The 14430-nt window shown below is 41.5% G+C and overlaps 1 protein-coding gene across 1 annotated transcript; it reads right to left on the bottom strand.

The window, feature by feature from the left end:
- Window positions 1-2554: 2554 nt before the first annotated feature.
- On the bottom strand, window positions 2555-9542 carry SCRG1 (stimulator of chondrogenesis 1). The gene is made up of 3 exons (XM_075849656.1): window positions 9476-9542; window positions 9068-9342; window positions 2555-2766 (listed from the first exon to the last, which is right to left on the bottom strand). The coding sequence occupies exons 1-3, from the start codon at window positions 9518-9520 to the stop codon at window positions 2712-2714; spliced, it is 375 nt and encodes a 124-aa protein (XP_075705771.1). The 5' UTR covers window positions 9521-9542; the 3' UTR covers window positions 2555-2711.
- Window positions 9543-14430: the final 4888 nt, after the last annotated feature.

Raw genomic sequence — 14430 nt, 5'->3', positions numbered from 1 at the left:
TAGCATGCACATACAGAGCCACTCATGTTAGGCTTCCTTCATATGTGTAGAAATTTTTCCTTCCCTTTTCCCGTCCCTTGGTTGAACTTGATGGACATGTGTCTTTTTTCAGCCGTACTAACTATGTAACATGTAATATCTGCGCCAGGGTCCCGTTCCGACGTTCTGTTGGAGCTTTCCGTCAGAACAGGACCTTGACTGACACAAACGGAAACCAAAGGTGATGAATACGGTATCAATGGTTTCCCTCTGTCTCAGTTGTGCAGGGGTTCCGTCCTTTTGATGGAATGAATAGCGTAGTCAACTATGCTATTGACTCCGTCAAAACGACGGAACCCTTGCACAACGGAGACAAACGGAAACCATTGGCACCGGATCCGTCACCATTGAAATCAATGGTGATAGAAACGGAAACCTTTGGTTTCCGTTTGTGTCAGCCAAGGTCCCGTTCCGACAGAAAGCTCAGACAGAACGTCGGAACGGGACATTGGTGCAGATGTGAATGAAGCCTTAGGGGTAAACAGGAAATAGCCTGGAAATCCAAACCTGACCAACCTAAAAGAGACACCTAGGGTTATCTGAAAGCCTTATGGACAGCTTTAGAGATGGAAGTGATTTGGGTGACTGGGAAATTGCAGCTGCCCCTGTAAATGTTATGTACTGTGAACTTTTTGGAAATGGATCCAGTATCTGCTTGAGGCCTGGTTTACACGAGCGTGTGCGTTTTGCGCACCCAAAAAACGCGGCTTTTTGCGTGCGCAAAAGGCACTTAACAGCTCCGTGTCTCATCAGCGTATGATGCGCAGCTGCGAGATTTTCTCGCAGCCGCCATCATTATGACACTCCGTTTGGATGTTTATAAACAGAAAAGCACGTGGTGCTTTTCTGTTTACATTCAGAGTTTGACAGCTGAAGTGCTTCTGTGCGGCATGCGTGGTTTTCACGCACCCATTGACTTCAATGGGTGAATGATGCGCGAACAGCGTACAAAGATAGGACATGTCGTGAGTTTTTTTCAGCGGACTCACACTGAGCAAAACTCACGGACTGTCTGCATGCTCCCATAGACTAATATAGGTGCGTACGACACGCGTGAAAAGCTCGTGTAAACGAGACCTGATACATACCCTATATGTACAAAAGTATTGGGACACACCTCTTAATCATTGAAATCAGGTGTTTCATTCAATCCCATTGCCACAGGTGTATAAAATCAACACCTAGTCATGCAGTCTGCTATTACAAATGTCACTGAATTCAAGCATGGTACTATAATAGGATGCTCCCAACGCAACAAGTCTGTTCGTGAAATGTCTTCCTTTCATAGATATTCCATGGTCAACTGTGGGTGATATTATTGCAAAGTGGAAGTGTTTAGAAACCTCAGGAACTCAGTCACGAATTGGCAGACCACGTAAAGTTACAGTGCTGAGGCACATAGTGCATAAAGTCGCCAACGCTCAGCTAAATCAATAACTGCAGAGTACCAATCCTCCTCTGGCATTAACATCCACACACAAACAGTGCATTGGGAACTTCATGGCTTGGGTTACTATGGCTAAGCATCTGCATGTAAACTTTACATCACCAAGCACAATGGAGTTGTGTAAAGCATGCCGTCATTGAACTCTGTTCTGTGGAGTGACGAATCACACTTCTCTTTCTGGTAGACTGATGGATGAGTCTGGGTTTGGCGAATGCCAGGAGAACGTTACCTCCCTGACTGCATTGTGACAACTGTAAAGTTTGGTGGAGGAGGGATAATGCTATGGGGTTGTTTTTCAGGAGTTGGCTTAGGCTACTTAGTTCCAGTGAAGGGAAATCTTAATGCTTCAGCATACCAAGACATTTTGAACAATTGTATGCTTTCAAATTTGTGGAAACAGTTTGGGGAAGGCCCTTTTCTGTTCCCGCATGACTGTGCCCCACTGCACAAAGCAACATCCATAAAGACATGGTTGGGTGAGTTTGGTATGGAAGAACTTGACTGGCTGCCACAGGGCCCTGACCTCAACCCCATCGAACACCTTTGGAATGAAATAGCACATAGATTATGAGCCAGGCCCTCTCGTCCGAAATCGGTGTCTGACCTCACAAATGCTCTTCTGGATGAATGGGCAAAAATCCCGCAGACACATTCCATAAATCTTGTAGAAAGTCTTCCCAGGAGAGTTGCAAAGGGTTGACCAACTCCATATTAATGCCCATGGATTTAGAACGGGATGTCATAAAAGCTCTTGTAGGTGTAATCTGTAGGTGTCCCAATACTCTTGTCCATATAGTGTATGAGCGAAAGGTTTATGTTGGTTGTTTTTTAATGTAATCTGCGACTTCTGAGAAAGTCATTGCTGAATTATTCAAAGAATAACATTCTTTGGCAGAGTCTTCCTAAACTTCACCATTAATTTAAGCACAAACAAGACTTTTTTGTTTATCTGGCAGATCAAATCCTCAATTCTAGCAGATCTAAACTTTTACTAATACGTGTGGTGTTCTAAATAACTATGTATTGCATAATACTTTTAGACTACAGAAAAAAGCTAAATGCAGAATATTTTGGGACAATCAATTTATTTGTTAAAATGCATCCGGAGAGATGCAACTCTGGTATATAGAAAAGAAGTAATACATGTAGAGGTATTTTTGCTTCGAAATCTTCCCACTTTCTGTGTCAGTCATTGTCTTCCTCCGGAACAATGTACCTTTGTTCATCAGTGGGTGTTACAAGGAATTACAAAGGAAATCTTCGGCCCAAAGAAAATGTTTCTAGAAAGCAAAAAGTTGCAGAATGAGTTAATGCACTGCAAATGTTTTATAGAAGTGGATAATTCTGCTGGATGTGATTTATTACTGAAAAGCTGTTAAGGTTGATGCTAGTGAAGGCAAAATTTTGGCACTTCAGGACATAGAAGACAGCAAGCTAATACAAGCTGACTGCTCTCTGGGTATGCTCACGAGCTGATGCTTTAGGGGAAAGGAACAGAGGCATCATTGTGAGAACATAATAGTACTTCAGTTGTGCTCTCACAGCCAAATGGCCTCACTGTAACTGCTGGTATAAGGGAAAGACGGTGCCTCTACTAAGCCTCCGTGCCAGCTTCATGAGTAGATACACTTCTGAGGACAGTGCATTTCATTCCTCCAAATGAATTGAATATTCCAATATGGATATATTATTCAATAGGTTTCTGGACCTTGTTCTTTTGAGGTCAATAGTTACATTATTTGGTATTAAACAATAGAAGCAGAAGAAGCAGTAGTTTGATTTGTGCCATTCTCATATTGATAGACTCCAAAGCTAATTGACTTTACTAATAAATGAGCATGCCTTTTGTTCAGCGTGAAGGGATATAAGGACTCAAAAAAACAAAAACTAGTATAATAGCTCTACAATCCATTAACTATAGTGGGGTTTATGTGTAAAACACTCCTCTTTTAATGAAATCCAGCAAATTATATTATTTTCTCAAACTCTTAGAGCCATTGTAAACTCAAATATTACAAAAAATGTCTTGCTTCCCCTGTCATGTATATTACAAGCAGTCTCAGAATGTGTATAAAGTGTATAAAGTGTCACACTGAGATGAAGAAATGAGATAAAGATCCAGAGTCTGTCCACTGTTAGATGTATTTGAGGTATAAAATAATGACTAGCTTCTTAGAACAAGATTCTCAACTGAATTATCAACAAGGAACATGGCAGATGCCCAGGGCTTTGTTGGTAAAAGAGGCTTGAGCAACACCAACCACTGAACTGACACCAGCTATTCCCTATATCCATTATATGGGGAATAATGGGAAATTGTTCATGTTGCTTTTAGCCCAGTGTGTTATTCCTGGAGACATTAGATAAACTTAATAACCACCATTATACTATTCTACATCTCCTTTTTCCTATTTGTCCCAAGCAGGGTTGGCCTTAGGGGTGTGCAACCTCTACAGTTGCATAGGGCGCACCAACCATTTCTTCTGAAGAAAGCGTCACAGATGGTTTGGGATCTGAGACTTGTGATTACCAAGGATTTTGTATATCATTATTACTAATACATTGTATAGCATTATTATTATTAGATTACTTTATGTAGCTATTTAGTCACTGTAGGTTGGTATTTGAGCACTGTATGATGGTATTTACTTAGGCATTGTGTATCACTGCTACTTCCGCACTTTACAGTTTATTTTTATATAGTTTATGGGAGTAACATCTCTGCAACTGTATGGAAGTGTTATTTGGCCAATGTATGGCACTGTTATTCTGACACCATACTGTATCACACTTATAATTAGGCACTGTTTGGTATTTTGAATAGTATACTGTACAACAGTATACCATATGAAGGAGGCTCCAACCGAAGATATCGCACAGGGCCCCATCCAATATAAGCCCTGCCCCAGACATAAGGAAGAATACTCAGGGTCATCCCATCATAACTAGGTTCCAATTGACATTCTCTGGACTTACCCTCTCGCCCATAATTCCTTACTCTCCCACCTACCTCCACACTTATATATTCCAGTTGTTTGAGGCTGTTGCCTCAAGATGTAGCTGTACTCTGTCAGAAGTAAATGTAAGTTTGCATATCTGCTATACTGGATTTCTGATATACTGTTTATTTCATCCTAATCTTTTTAATAAACAGATCATTGAAAAGAAAAAGACGAAGACGTTGTTACAGCATAATGTTGCATGCAGCTGTTTTACGTAATTTTTTTTCTGCCAATCTTCACCTACACAATGTGACTGAGGATGTTGCCTGAGGATACAGCCTGCACTTACAGGGCAGGGTCACCGTGCCCACTGGGTCCTTAACCTCAGCACTGTCATGGGAAACCATCATCTTCGCAACGCTTTAAATGATTGCATAAAGATAGCGGTGATTGGGACTTATGACTGATGGCAAATTATATTAAGTTGGGGTTATGTTTTACTATCAATGGGATGTAATTATTCATGTAGCCCAGGTCTTCTGAAGGGTGTTATTTGACTCAAACTATTTGACCTGTTGTTGCTAAAAAGTTATTAGATAAGATTTTTCAAGGACATAACTACAGGTGGTACTGAGGTTGCGGTCACACCTGGGCTTTGGAGCCTGAGGGGGGCCCAAAAGGTCCCTCTGCCCCATTTGAAAAGACCAGTACTACAAGTTACACGTGATGGTTGGGGGTAATTTAAGAGATTTGCATTGGGCCCCGGGAGCTTCAAGTTATGCCTTCAATTTGTATGATTAAGGCGGGATTCACACGACCGGGTCCCGCCCGAGCCAGAGTGCCGGCCGGTAAAATCGGCCATTTTGCCTGGTCGGTTTGCATAAAGTTTTTCATCCGTGCCGGGCCGGGCAGATCTGGACAGTGACATCAGCGGCAACGCCTGAAGGGGAATCCCCATGTGTTCGGGGTTTCCGCTTCAGGAGTTTCCCCTGATGTCACTGCCCAGATATGGACAGAGACATCAAGCGCTCTGTCCAGGAGCGGAATCCCCGGAAACACGGGGATTCCGCTCCTTCAAGGAGCTAAAGTGCGGCTAGCACATAGCAGAGCGGGGAGATACCTCCCTGCTCTGCTATAGTGGCGTCGCTGCAGTAGTAGCAGCCGCAGCTGCTAGCGGCGCCATCGAAGGTGTCGCCGGGCCAGGGCGCTTTTTAAACAAGCAGGGGAAGGGAGCCAGCGCAGCGCTCCCTTCCACCTGCTGTACACCCCGGCCCTGCCACACAGTGTACAGCGCACAGCCATTCATCAGAATGGCATCAACTCCTCCTCCTCACATGCACTCTGCGATGTGAGGAGGAGGAGATAGAGTGCAAGCGCCGGAAAACCCGCCCATCACTCGGGACACATCACGGTGATGGCCGTGTATTACCCGGCCCCATAGACTTCTATGGGAGCCGGGCGGCCGGGTACCCGGCCGAAGATAGAGCATGTCCAATTTTTTGACGGCCGGTTTTCCAGGCCGTCAAAAAATCGGTCGTGTGAATAGCCCCATTAGGGGTCTATTATTCCTAATGCAGCCGGGTGCCGGCCGATTTATGAACGGCCGGCACCCGGCCGGGAAACCCTGTCGTGGGAATGAGGCCTAAGATTATGTTTTCATTCACAATGTCAAGTGTCTACTGCCCTATGCCTACAGGAGTCAAAGCTGGGTACAAGAGCAATTGTCAATCCAGGGATCACAATAGTACCCTGCAGAATAATTTGCTAGTTCTTCCACAAGTTACTGATCAGGGATAGAGAACAGTAAGGAGGGAGTTAATAAGAATAGTCACCAATTAGCTGCTCTTAGTAACTTCCTACATGAAGAAGCTCATTGGGAGCGCTGTGTCACTTTTATGGGTGCACTGTGGTTGGCACTGTCTACTTTGGTTGCCTCTACTCATGTTCTGTCAGGATCAGGACTAATACACATATAGCGTATATAATTTATTTACACAGCTATATTTTTGTTAAGTTGACTACGCTATTGATTCCATCGAAAAAACGGAAACCTTACAGAACAGAGACAAACGGAAACCATTAGCAACGGAAGCCTTACCATTGAATTCAATGGTAATGCAAACAGAAAGCTATAGTTTACGTTCATGGGTTCCCCTGACGGAAAGGTCTGATGGAACCCATGAACGGAACCCCGACACAGATGTGAACGAAGCTTTAGCTGTACCACATACAGTAAAGATTCAAGATAATACTAGATAAAACCGTCTCTCAAGATTATATATCAATGTTAGTTCAGGTTTTGTATCAATATCAATTATATTTATTTACTTTCAACATACCCAAATATTTGGCAACACTATTGTTTGCATATATCAAAAGGACAAAAAGACAATATACAACAAAAACTAGTACAAAAATTTACAGTGGTTTGAAGTTATGTGCAAATCTTGAGATCCAATGTCCCCTATAAGGAATAAAAATGAGATAAAATACGAAATAAAAAATAAAAGATAAAAAATAACATAAATAATAGATAAAAAATAAATGAAAAATAATAAATTATACTGATTTATATGCAATCAAATATAATAAAAATAATATGTTAAAATACAAAATAAAAAATAAAAGATAAAAAATAACATAAAATAATAGATAAAAAATAAATGAAAAATAATAAATTATATTGATTTATATGCAATCAAATATAATAAAGATAATATGTTATAACTGCAGTTAAAGTATCTAAAAAATTGTAGATGAACTCAATATAGTGGGCCCTGCTATGAGTATATATATTAAATCTGAGGACTTTCACTCATATTCAGACACTTTCTTTTGTGTGCGGTATCACCGATCTTAATTTATTGTTGTTTTCTTGCTCCAAGGAATTTGTTTGAATATGTTATGCAAATTCTCGCAATATGAACAATATTAGCAATACTACCAGATGGTGAGTGTCAGTATTTATCAGATGGTGAATGTCTCTGTTCTCATACAAGATGTATAATGGGCACAGCTTATGATATATTCAATACAGTGTATCCACTTGAATGTTATTCCACTTCCAATGCCATTATACACAATGTCAGTGTGAATTTGATTGGCTATTTTCTGTTTTTACCTGCCAGATGAGCACTACTCACAGTTCCGTTGTACTTGTAGTACTGTGACTTCTTGGAGCACCTGATTATTAGGTTTAGTTGGTTTTGCACACGCTTATGTTGATAGCGCGGCCACACTGGTACTTATAGTGTGCTTCGCCTCACTGTCAGTGAATAGAAAGCTCCAACGGATGGGAAACTGTGGCCATCTGCAAATGAGCAGCCCCTACACCTGTGAATATGATACCGCAGTCCCAGTAGTTCAGTGTGCTATCTTTCAATTTATACATTGCTCACAACACTATATGTAGCAAATGCTTTTTTCATAAGTAGACGGTGCCTCAATAAAATCAGTCTCAGTCCTCATGCACAGTATATTAGTACTGGACACGTTTCGAAGCGTGGCATTCGCTTCTTCCTCAGCATGTTGAAAGCAAATAAATATAATTGACATTGATACAAAACCTGAAATAACATTGATTTAGTCTTGAGAGCAGTCTTTTAAAATCAAATATATATATATTTATAGCTTTGTAATCAAGACCTATATGTGTTTGTGTATGCATGACCCGGCCTCGACTAAACGTCAGACTCAGTGTTTTTTTTAAAGTCAAGGGCCACATTCGAGGCTCTCCATAATGTGACTGGTTGACAAGTACTATCCTCGAGATCTTTGGCTGGTTTCTGTCACTTCTCCTGCTGCCACTGTTCCAAAATTGCTCCTTGGTTATTTAAAAAAAAACTTTTTCAATTGTACTGGTTTATGAATAGGAAATTTAAGCATAGATTTGTAATAACATATTTTGACTGAAGTAAAATAATGAAGGTGCTCACAGGGAACACACGGAGTAGTTATTAATAGTTGAATTTATGTATCCGGGTACCAGAGACCGATAATATACCTGCGTTATGCTTCCTTTTATGTCAGCCCTGCACATATTTTTCACAGACTCCACTACTGTTCCCAATATCTATAGCAGTTTCAATGTTAGTTTTCTGCTGGGTATAAAATATAAGTTGTGAAACACATATAGAAGTATATTGATTGATAGTATATGACTGATGCCGTACTTCTAGTACCAACTCCTTATTTAATCACGCAAAACAGGTAATGTACAATTACGTATAATGAGTTGGTTAGATAGCGTTTACTATCTAAATGTTGTCTACACTTTATTTTTATGTACATAAGCAGAACTCATCATTATTATATATAGCTTTTCCAGCATTCTTCTTATATGTTGTTGTTAAATATCTAATAAAATATGACTTGGGCTTGTGAGTTTGCAAAGGGAAATGTCTTATGATATTTATTAGTGCATTATATAATATAAAGAACAAGGTCATTAAAAGTGAAATGTGGTGAAGGAGATTTTGCTGCAGGCCTGCAATGGCTTATTATACATGTTGGAGTAACCTAAATATGTCCCTCTACTGTGGAAACCAAATGCATGATTTGTAACTTTTACATTACAAAAGTTATAAGAGTAGAAGGAAAATGAAATCAGCACAAAGATAAAAGACATGTCAATTCTTACTTTGGACAGCAGAGGAGTTCATTAAAATTGCAGTAACAGACCATCTCACATCCTGCTCCCTCCCAAATGTGGTCCTGAAGGTTTCCATTCAGAGTAAGATCTTCTACTCCCTCTGGGATATTGTGACAGTTTCGATCTTTTATCATCTTCTTATAACAGGAGAGGCGGCCAGCTGGAGTGGCACTTATTTTCCACACAGCAAATAAAAGCAGTGCTACTTGGACAGCCTTCATTATTATATAGTTGAGGATATATATTGTATGGGAGGTTTTCACCTGAAAGACAAACAAATATAAACAATTAAGTTATATAACTTGGACCTCAAGAGCAGCATGCATTCATAACTTGGCTTACTTAATAAGACAAAGGATAGATACATATTCTATATGACCAAAAGTATGTGGATACCTGAACATTACACCTATATGAGCTTATTGGACATTCCAAGACCATAAGTGTTAATATGGAGCTGGGCCTCCCTTTTGCGGCTATAACAGCCTCCACTATTCTGGGAAGACTTTCCACAAGATTGTGAAGTGTGTCTGTGGGAATTTGTGTCTATTCAGCCAAAAGAACATTTGTGAGGTCAGAGACTGATGTTGGATGAGAAGGTCTGGCTCATAATCAACGATACAATGCATTCCAAAGGTGTTCGTTGAGGTCCAGTGTTTGTCGAGTTCCCCCACACAAAGCATGGGTGTGGCTAGTGGGCATGGCTTTCTTCCCAGAATTTCTACATACAAATACACGAACAAAAATTTCTACAAACAATTACACAAACAAAATTTTTTGCACTAGTTTGGCTAACAACTACTATGGTGACCGGTATCTCTCTTTGGTTATCTGGTTGTTTACAGGCAGGTGATGTCTTACTTTATTACTGGGGCGAGGCGATATGTGCTGACCACTACTGACATTGTAAAAACCAGTGTAGATAGTACCACACTCAGTGCCCCTTGTAGATGGTGCTCCACACTGCCCCAGTAGATAGTGTCACACACTGCTCCCTGTAGATATTGCAACACATTGCTCAATGTAGGGATTGCCACAGTGCCCCCCAGTAGATAGTGCCACACACTGCTCCGTGTAGATATTGCCACAGTGCCCCTAGTAGTTAGTGCCACACAATGCTCCCTGTAGATACTGCCACACACTGCTCCCTGTAGATATTGCCACACACTGCTTCCTGTAGATAATGCCACAGTGCCCCCTGTAGATAGTGCCACCTGTAGATAGTGCCACATGGCCCCGCTGTAGATAATACCACAGTGCCCTTTGTAGATAGTGCCACACAGCCCCCTGTAGATACTGCCACATAGCCCCCCTGTAGATAGTGCCGCACAGCCCACGTAGATAGTGCCACACTGTCCCCTATAGATAGTGCCACACAACCCCCTGTAGATAGTGCCACACAGCCTCCTGTAAATAGAGCCACACAGTCTCCCTGTAGATGATGCCACACAGCCCCCTATAGATGATGCCACACAGCTCCCTGTAGATGACACACACACACACACACACACACACACACACACACACACACACACACACACACACACACACACACGTAGATAGTGCCACCCACACCCCTGTACCCTGTAAATAGAGCATTGTGGTTCCCTCTAGGAGGGGAATCCTCAGCCAGACTGTTGCCGTCGCTCTGGTTGGGGATTCCAATGCTGAAGGTGCCCTTCACGTCACTGCCCTTTTTTATGGACAGTGAAGTCAGGGGCTCCGTCTATGAGCGGAATCCCCGGCCAGGCCTTCGGCAACGCTTTGGCCGGGGATTCCGGCGCTCCAGGAGGAGTGAATAGCAGAGCAGGAAGGGGATAGTTTCCTGCTCTGCCATAGTATTCAATTGTATCTGCGTCCTGAGGACGCAGATACAATTGAATGTAGCAGTTGCCGGGATAAGTCCCGGGACAGTAATTTGCCGGGATTGTCTATGTAAATTCGAGACAGTTTCACAAATTCGGGACTGTTGGCGAGTATGCTTCATTATTCTAGTGTATTTTTGGTTATCTGGAAAGTAGAGCTATTGTTCTGGTAACTTTAAAAACGTCAACAACTCCAATTAACGTCTCAGCAGCACCACCTGCTGTGCAAAAAGGATAATGCACTGATTTGCATTTTAAATTCATGTCATGATCTGAAATATCCAGCAATGGCTGAGGAATAGGGATGCATGTATTTTTCATTCATCATATTAACACATTCATATCTGTTGCTCTGTTGCTCTGTTGCTTTGGAACCATGGGTATAAAATGGGTTTTGGGCAAAATTTCTTATTCCGTCCCTAAAAAGAATTTCATAAAGTTGGTTTAATATATATATTGTTATATATATATCTATTGTTTCAGCAAAAAAATCCTGAAACTTTACGGAGCGGAAGCAAATGGAAACCAACTGCAACGTAAGCATTACCATTGAAATCAATAGTAATGCTAACGGAAGCTATGGTTTCTGTTTGGCTTTCTGTTCATTGGTTCGTCCGACGGAAAGGTCGAACACAACGAATGAATGGTTGAATGGAATCCCAACGCTGATGTGAACAGGCCCTAAGGCTACACGTGTGGCATTTAGATAAGATAGATTGACATGCTTCAGATTTTAAAATATGGGCCACATTTACATTTACATTGACCATTTACGTGCAGAAAAATCTGCAACGTGTACATGAGATTTCTTGGAAACGTAATACGCATTGTGTGCATTTGGCCACACAGGGTAGTATTCAGAGAACCAGGGCTGCTACCAACCATTTAGCTGTGTAAGGAGTAATGGGGTTGTCTTCTTACATCTTTCATTTGTATTGTTGAAAGGAGTAAACATTTAGAGTATGTTCACACGGCCTATTTTCAGACGTTTTTCGGGCCGTAAACGCCCCGAAAAATGGCTGAAAAGACGAGGGCTGAACGCCCCCAAACATCTGCCCATTGATTTCAATTGGAAAAACGGCGTTCCGTTCCCATGGGGTGTTTTTTACACGGCCATTTTTAAAAACGGCGCGTAAAAAAACGCCCTGTAAAAAAGCAGTGCATGTCACTTCTTGAGCCATTTTTCGTTGGGTCAATAGAAAAAAAACGCATAAAAAAACGCTTGATGCATAAAAAAACGGCTGAAAATCAGAGGCTGTTCTCCCTTGAAAACAGCTCCGTATTTTACAGCCGGTTTTTGTTAAGCCGATAGAAAACAAAAAAAAAAATACAAAGATGAAGTACTCAGTGTACCATGCAGTACATAAAAGTCATATAACACAAACTGATTTCTGCGGCCCTGAAGAAACCAGTAATGTAGGCGCACTCTAGAGCCATCCAGCCAAGGCGGCAGTGTCAAACTACGTTTCGGCTGGAGAGCACTTGCGGGGCTTAGGACTGGTTTTAATGTTATGGCTGAACGATATGTATATGTACAGTTAGGTCCAGAATTATTTGGACAGTGACACAATCTTCATGATTTGGGCTCTGCATGCCACCACATTGGATTTGAAATGAAACAACTGAGATGCAATTGAAGTGTCGACTTTCAGGTTTAATTCAAGGGGTTGAACAAAAATATCCTGTGAAACGTTTAGGAATTGCAACTATTTTTCTACACGGCCTCCTCATTTCAGGGGCTCAAAAGTAATTGGACAAATTAACATTACCATAAATAAAATGTTTTTTTTTTAATACTTTGTAGAGAATCCTTTGCTGGCAATGACTGTCTGAAGTCTGGAACCCATGGACATCACCATAAGCTGGGTTTCCTCCTTTGTGATGCTTTGCCCGGCCTTTACTGCAGCTGTCTTCAGTTATTGCTTGTTTATGGGTCTTTCTGCATTAAGTTTTGTCTTAAGCAAGTGAAATGCAGCTCGATCGGGTTGAGATCTGGTGATTGACTTGGCCATTGCAGAATATTCCACTTCTTTGCCTTAAAAAAACTCTGGGTTGCTTTCGCAGTATGTTTTGGGTCATTGTCCATCTGTACTGTGAAGCGACGTCCAATAACCTTGCTGCATTTGGTTGAATCTGAGCAGAAAGTATCTCCCTGAACATTTCAGAATTCATCCGGCTGCTTCTGTCTTCAGTCACATCATCAATAAACACTAGTGACCCAGTGCGTTTGGCAGCCATGCATGCCCATGCCATCACACTGCCTCCACCATGTTTCATAGAGGACGTTGTGTGCTTTGGATCATGAGCCGTTCCAAGCCTTCTCCATACTTTCTTCCTCCCAACATTGCGGTACAGGTTGATCTGAGTTTCATCTGTCCAAAGAATGCTGTTCCAGAACTGGGCGGCTTCTTTAGATGTTGTTTGGCACAGTCTAATCTGGCCTTTCTATTTTTGAGGCTGATTAATGTTTTCACCTTGTGGTGAACCCTCTGTATTTGCACTCATGAAGTCTTCTCTTTATGGTAGACTTAGATACGGATACACCTACTTCCAGGAGAGTATTCTTCACTTGGTTAGGGGTTGTGAAGGGGTTTTTCTTGGAAAGGATTCTACAATCATCCACCACTGTTGTCTTCCGTGGACGTCCAGGACTTTTGGAGATCACCAGTGCGCTCTTTTTCTTTTCAAGACTGTACCAAACTGTTGATTTGGCTACTCCTAAAATTTGTGCTATCTCTCTGATGGATTTCTTCATTGTTTTCAGCCTAACGATGGTCTGTTTCACTTGCATTAAGAGCTCCTTTGATCTTATGTTGTGGGTTCACAGCAACAGCTTCCAAATGCAAATGCCACACCTGGAATCAACTCCAGACCTTTTACCTGCTTAATTGATGATGGATTAATGAGGGAATAGCCCATGCAGCCCATTAAATAGCTTTTGAGATAATTGTCCTATTAGCTTTGGTCCCTTGAAAAAGAGGCAGCTACATAGTAAAGAGCTGTAATTCCTAAACCCTTCCTCAAGTTAGGATGTGAATACCCACATATTAAAGCTGAGAGACTGCACTTTAAGCCCATATTGATTATATAACTGTATAACTGCATTAAGTTTTGTCTTAAGCAAGTGAAATGCAGCTCGATCAGGTTGAGATTTGGTGATTGACTTGGCCATTGCAGAATATTCCACTTCTTTGCCTTAAAAAAACTCTGGGTTGCTTTCGCAGTATGCTTTGGGTCATTGTCCATCTGTACTGTGAAGCGACGTCCAATAACCTTGCTGCATTTGGTTGAATCTGAGCAGAAAGTATCTCCCTGAACACGTCAGAATTCATCCGGCTGCTTCTGTCTTCAGTCACATCATCAATAAACACTAGTGACCCAGTGCGTTTGGCAGCCATGCATGCCCATGCCATCATACTGCCTCCACCATGTTTTATAGAGGACATGGTGTCCTTTGGATCATGAGCCGTTTCAAGCCTTTTATCA

This window comes from Rhinoderma darwinii, chromosome 1, assembly GCF_050947455.1.
Source record: "Rhinoderma darwinii isolate aRhiDar2 chromosome 1, aRhiDar2.hap1, whole genome shotgun sequence".
NCBI lineage: Eukaryota > Metazoa > Chordata > Amphibia > Anura > Rhinodermatidae > Rhinoderma > Rhinoderma darwinii.
Note: the sequence above shows the minus strand (reverse complement) of the source record. Positions and strands in the feature narration are given on the sequence as shown.

What these genes read in the sequence shown, in the direction of transcription:
- SCRG1 (XM_075849656.1), bottom strand. Translation starts at nt 9,520, where the DNA reads ATGGTCTTGGAATGTCCAATAAGCTCATATAGGTGTAATGTTCAG. An exon ending in CATATAGGTGTAATGTTCAG is followed by an intron (nt 9,343 to 9,475) that starts GTATCCACATAC and finishes TTTGTCTTTCAG; the next exon opens with GTGAAAACCTCCCATACAAT. An exon ending in GAACTCCTCTGCTGTCCAAA is followed by an intron (nt 2,767 to 9,067) that starts GTAAGAATTGAC and finishes TTTGCTTTCTAG; the next exon opens with AAACATTTTCTTTGGGCCGA.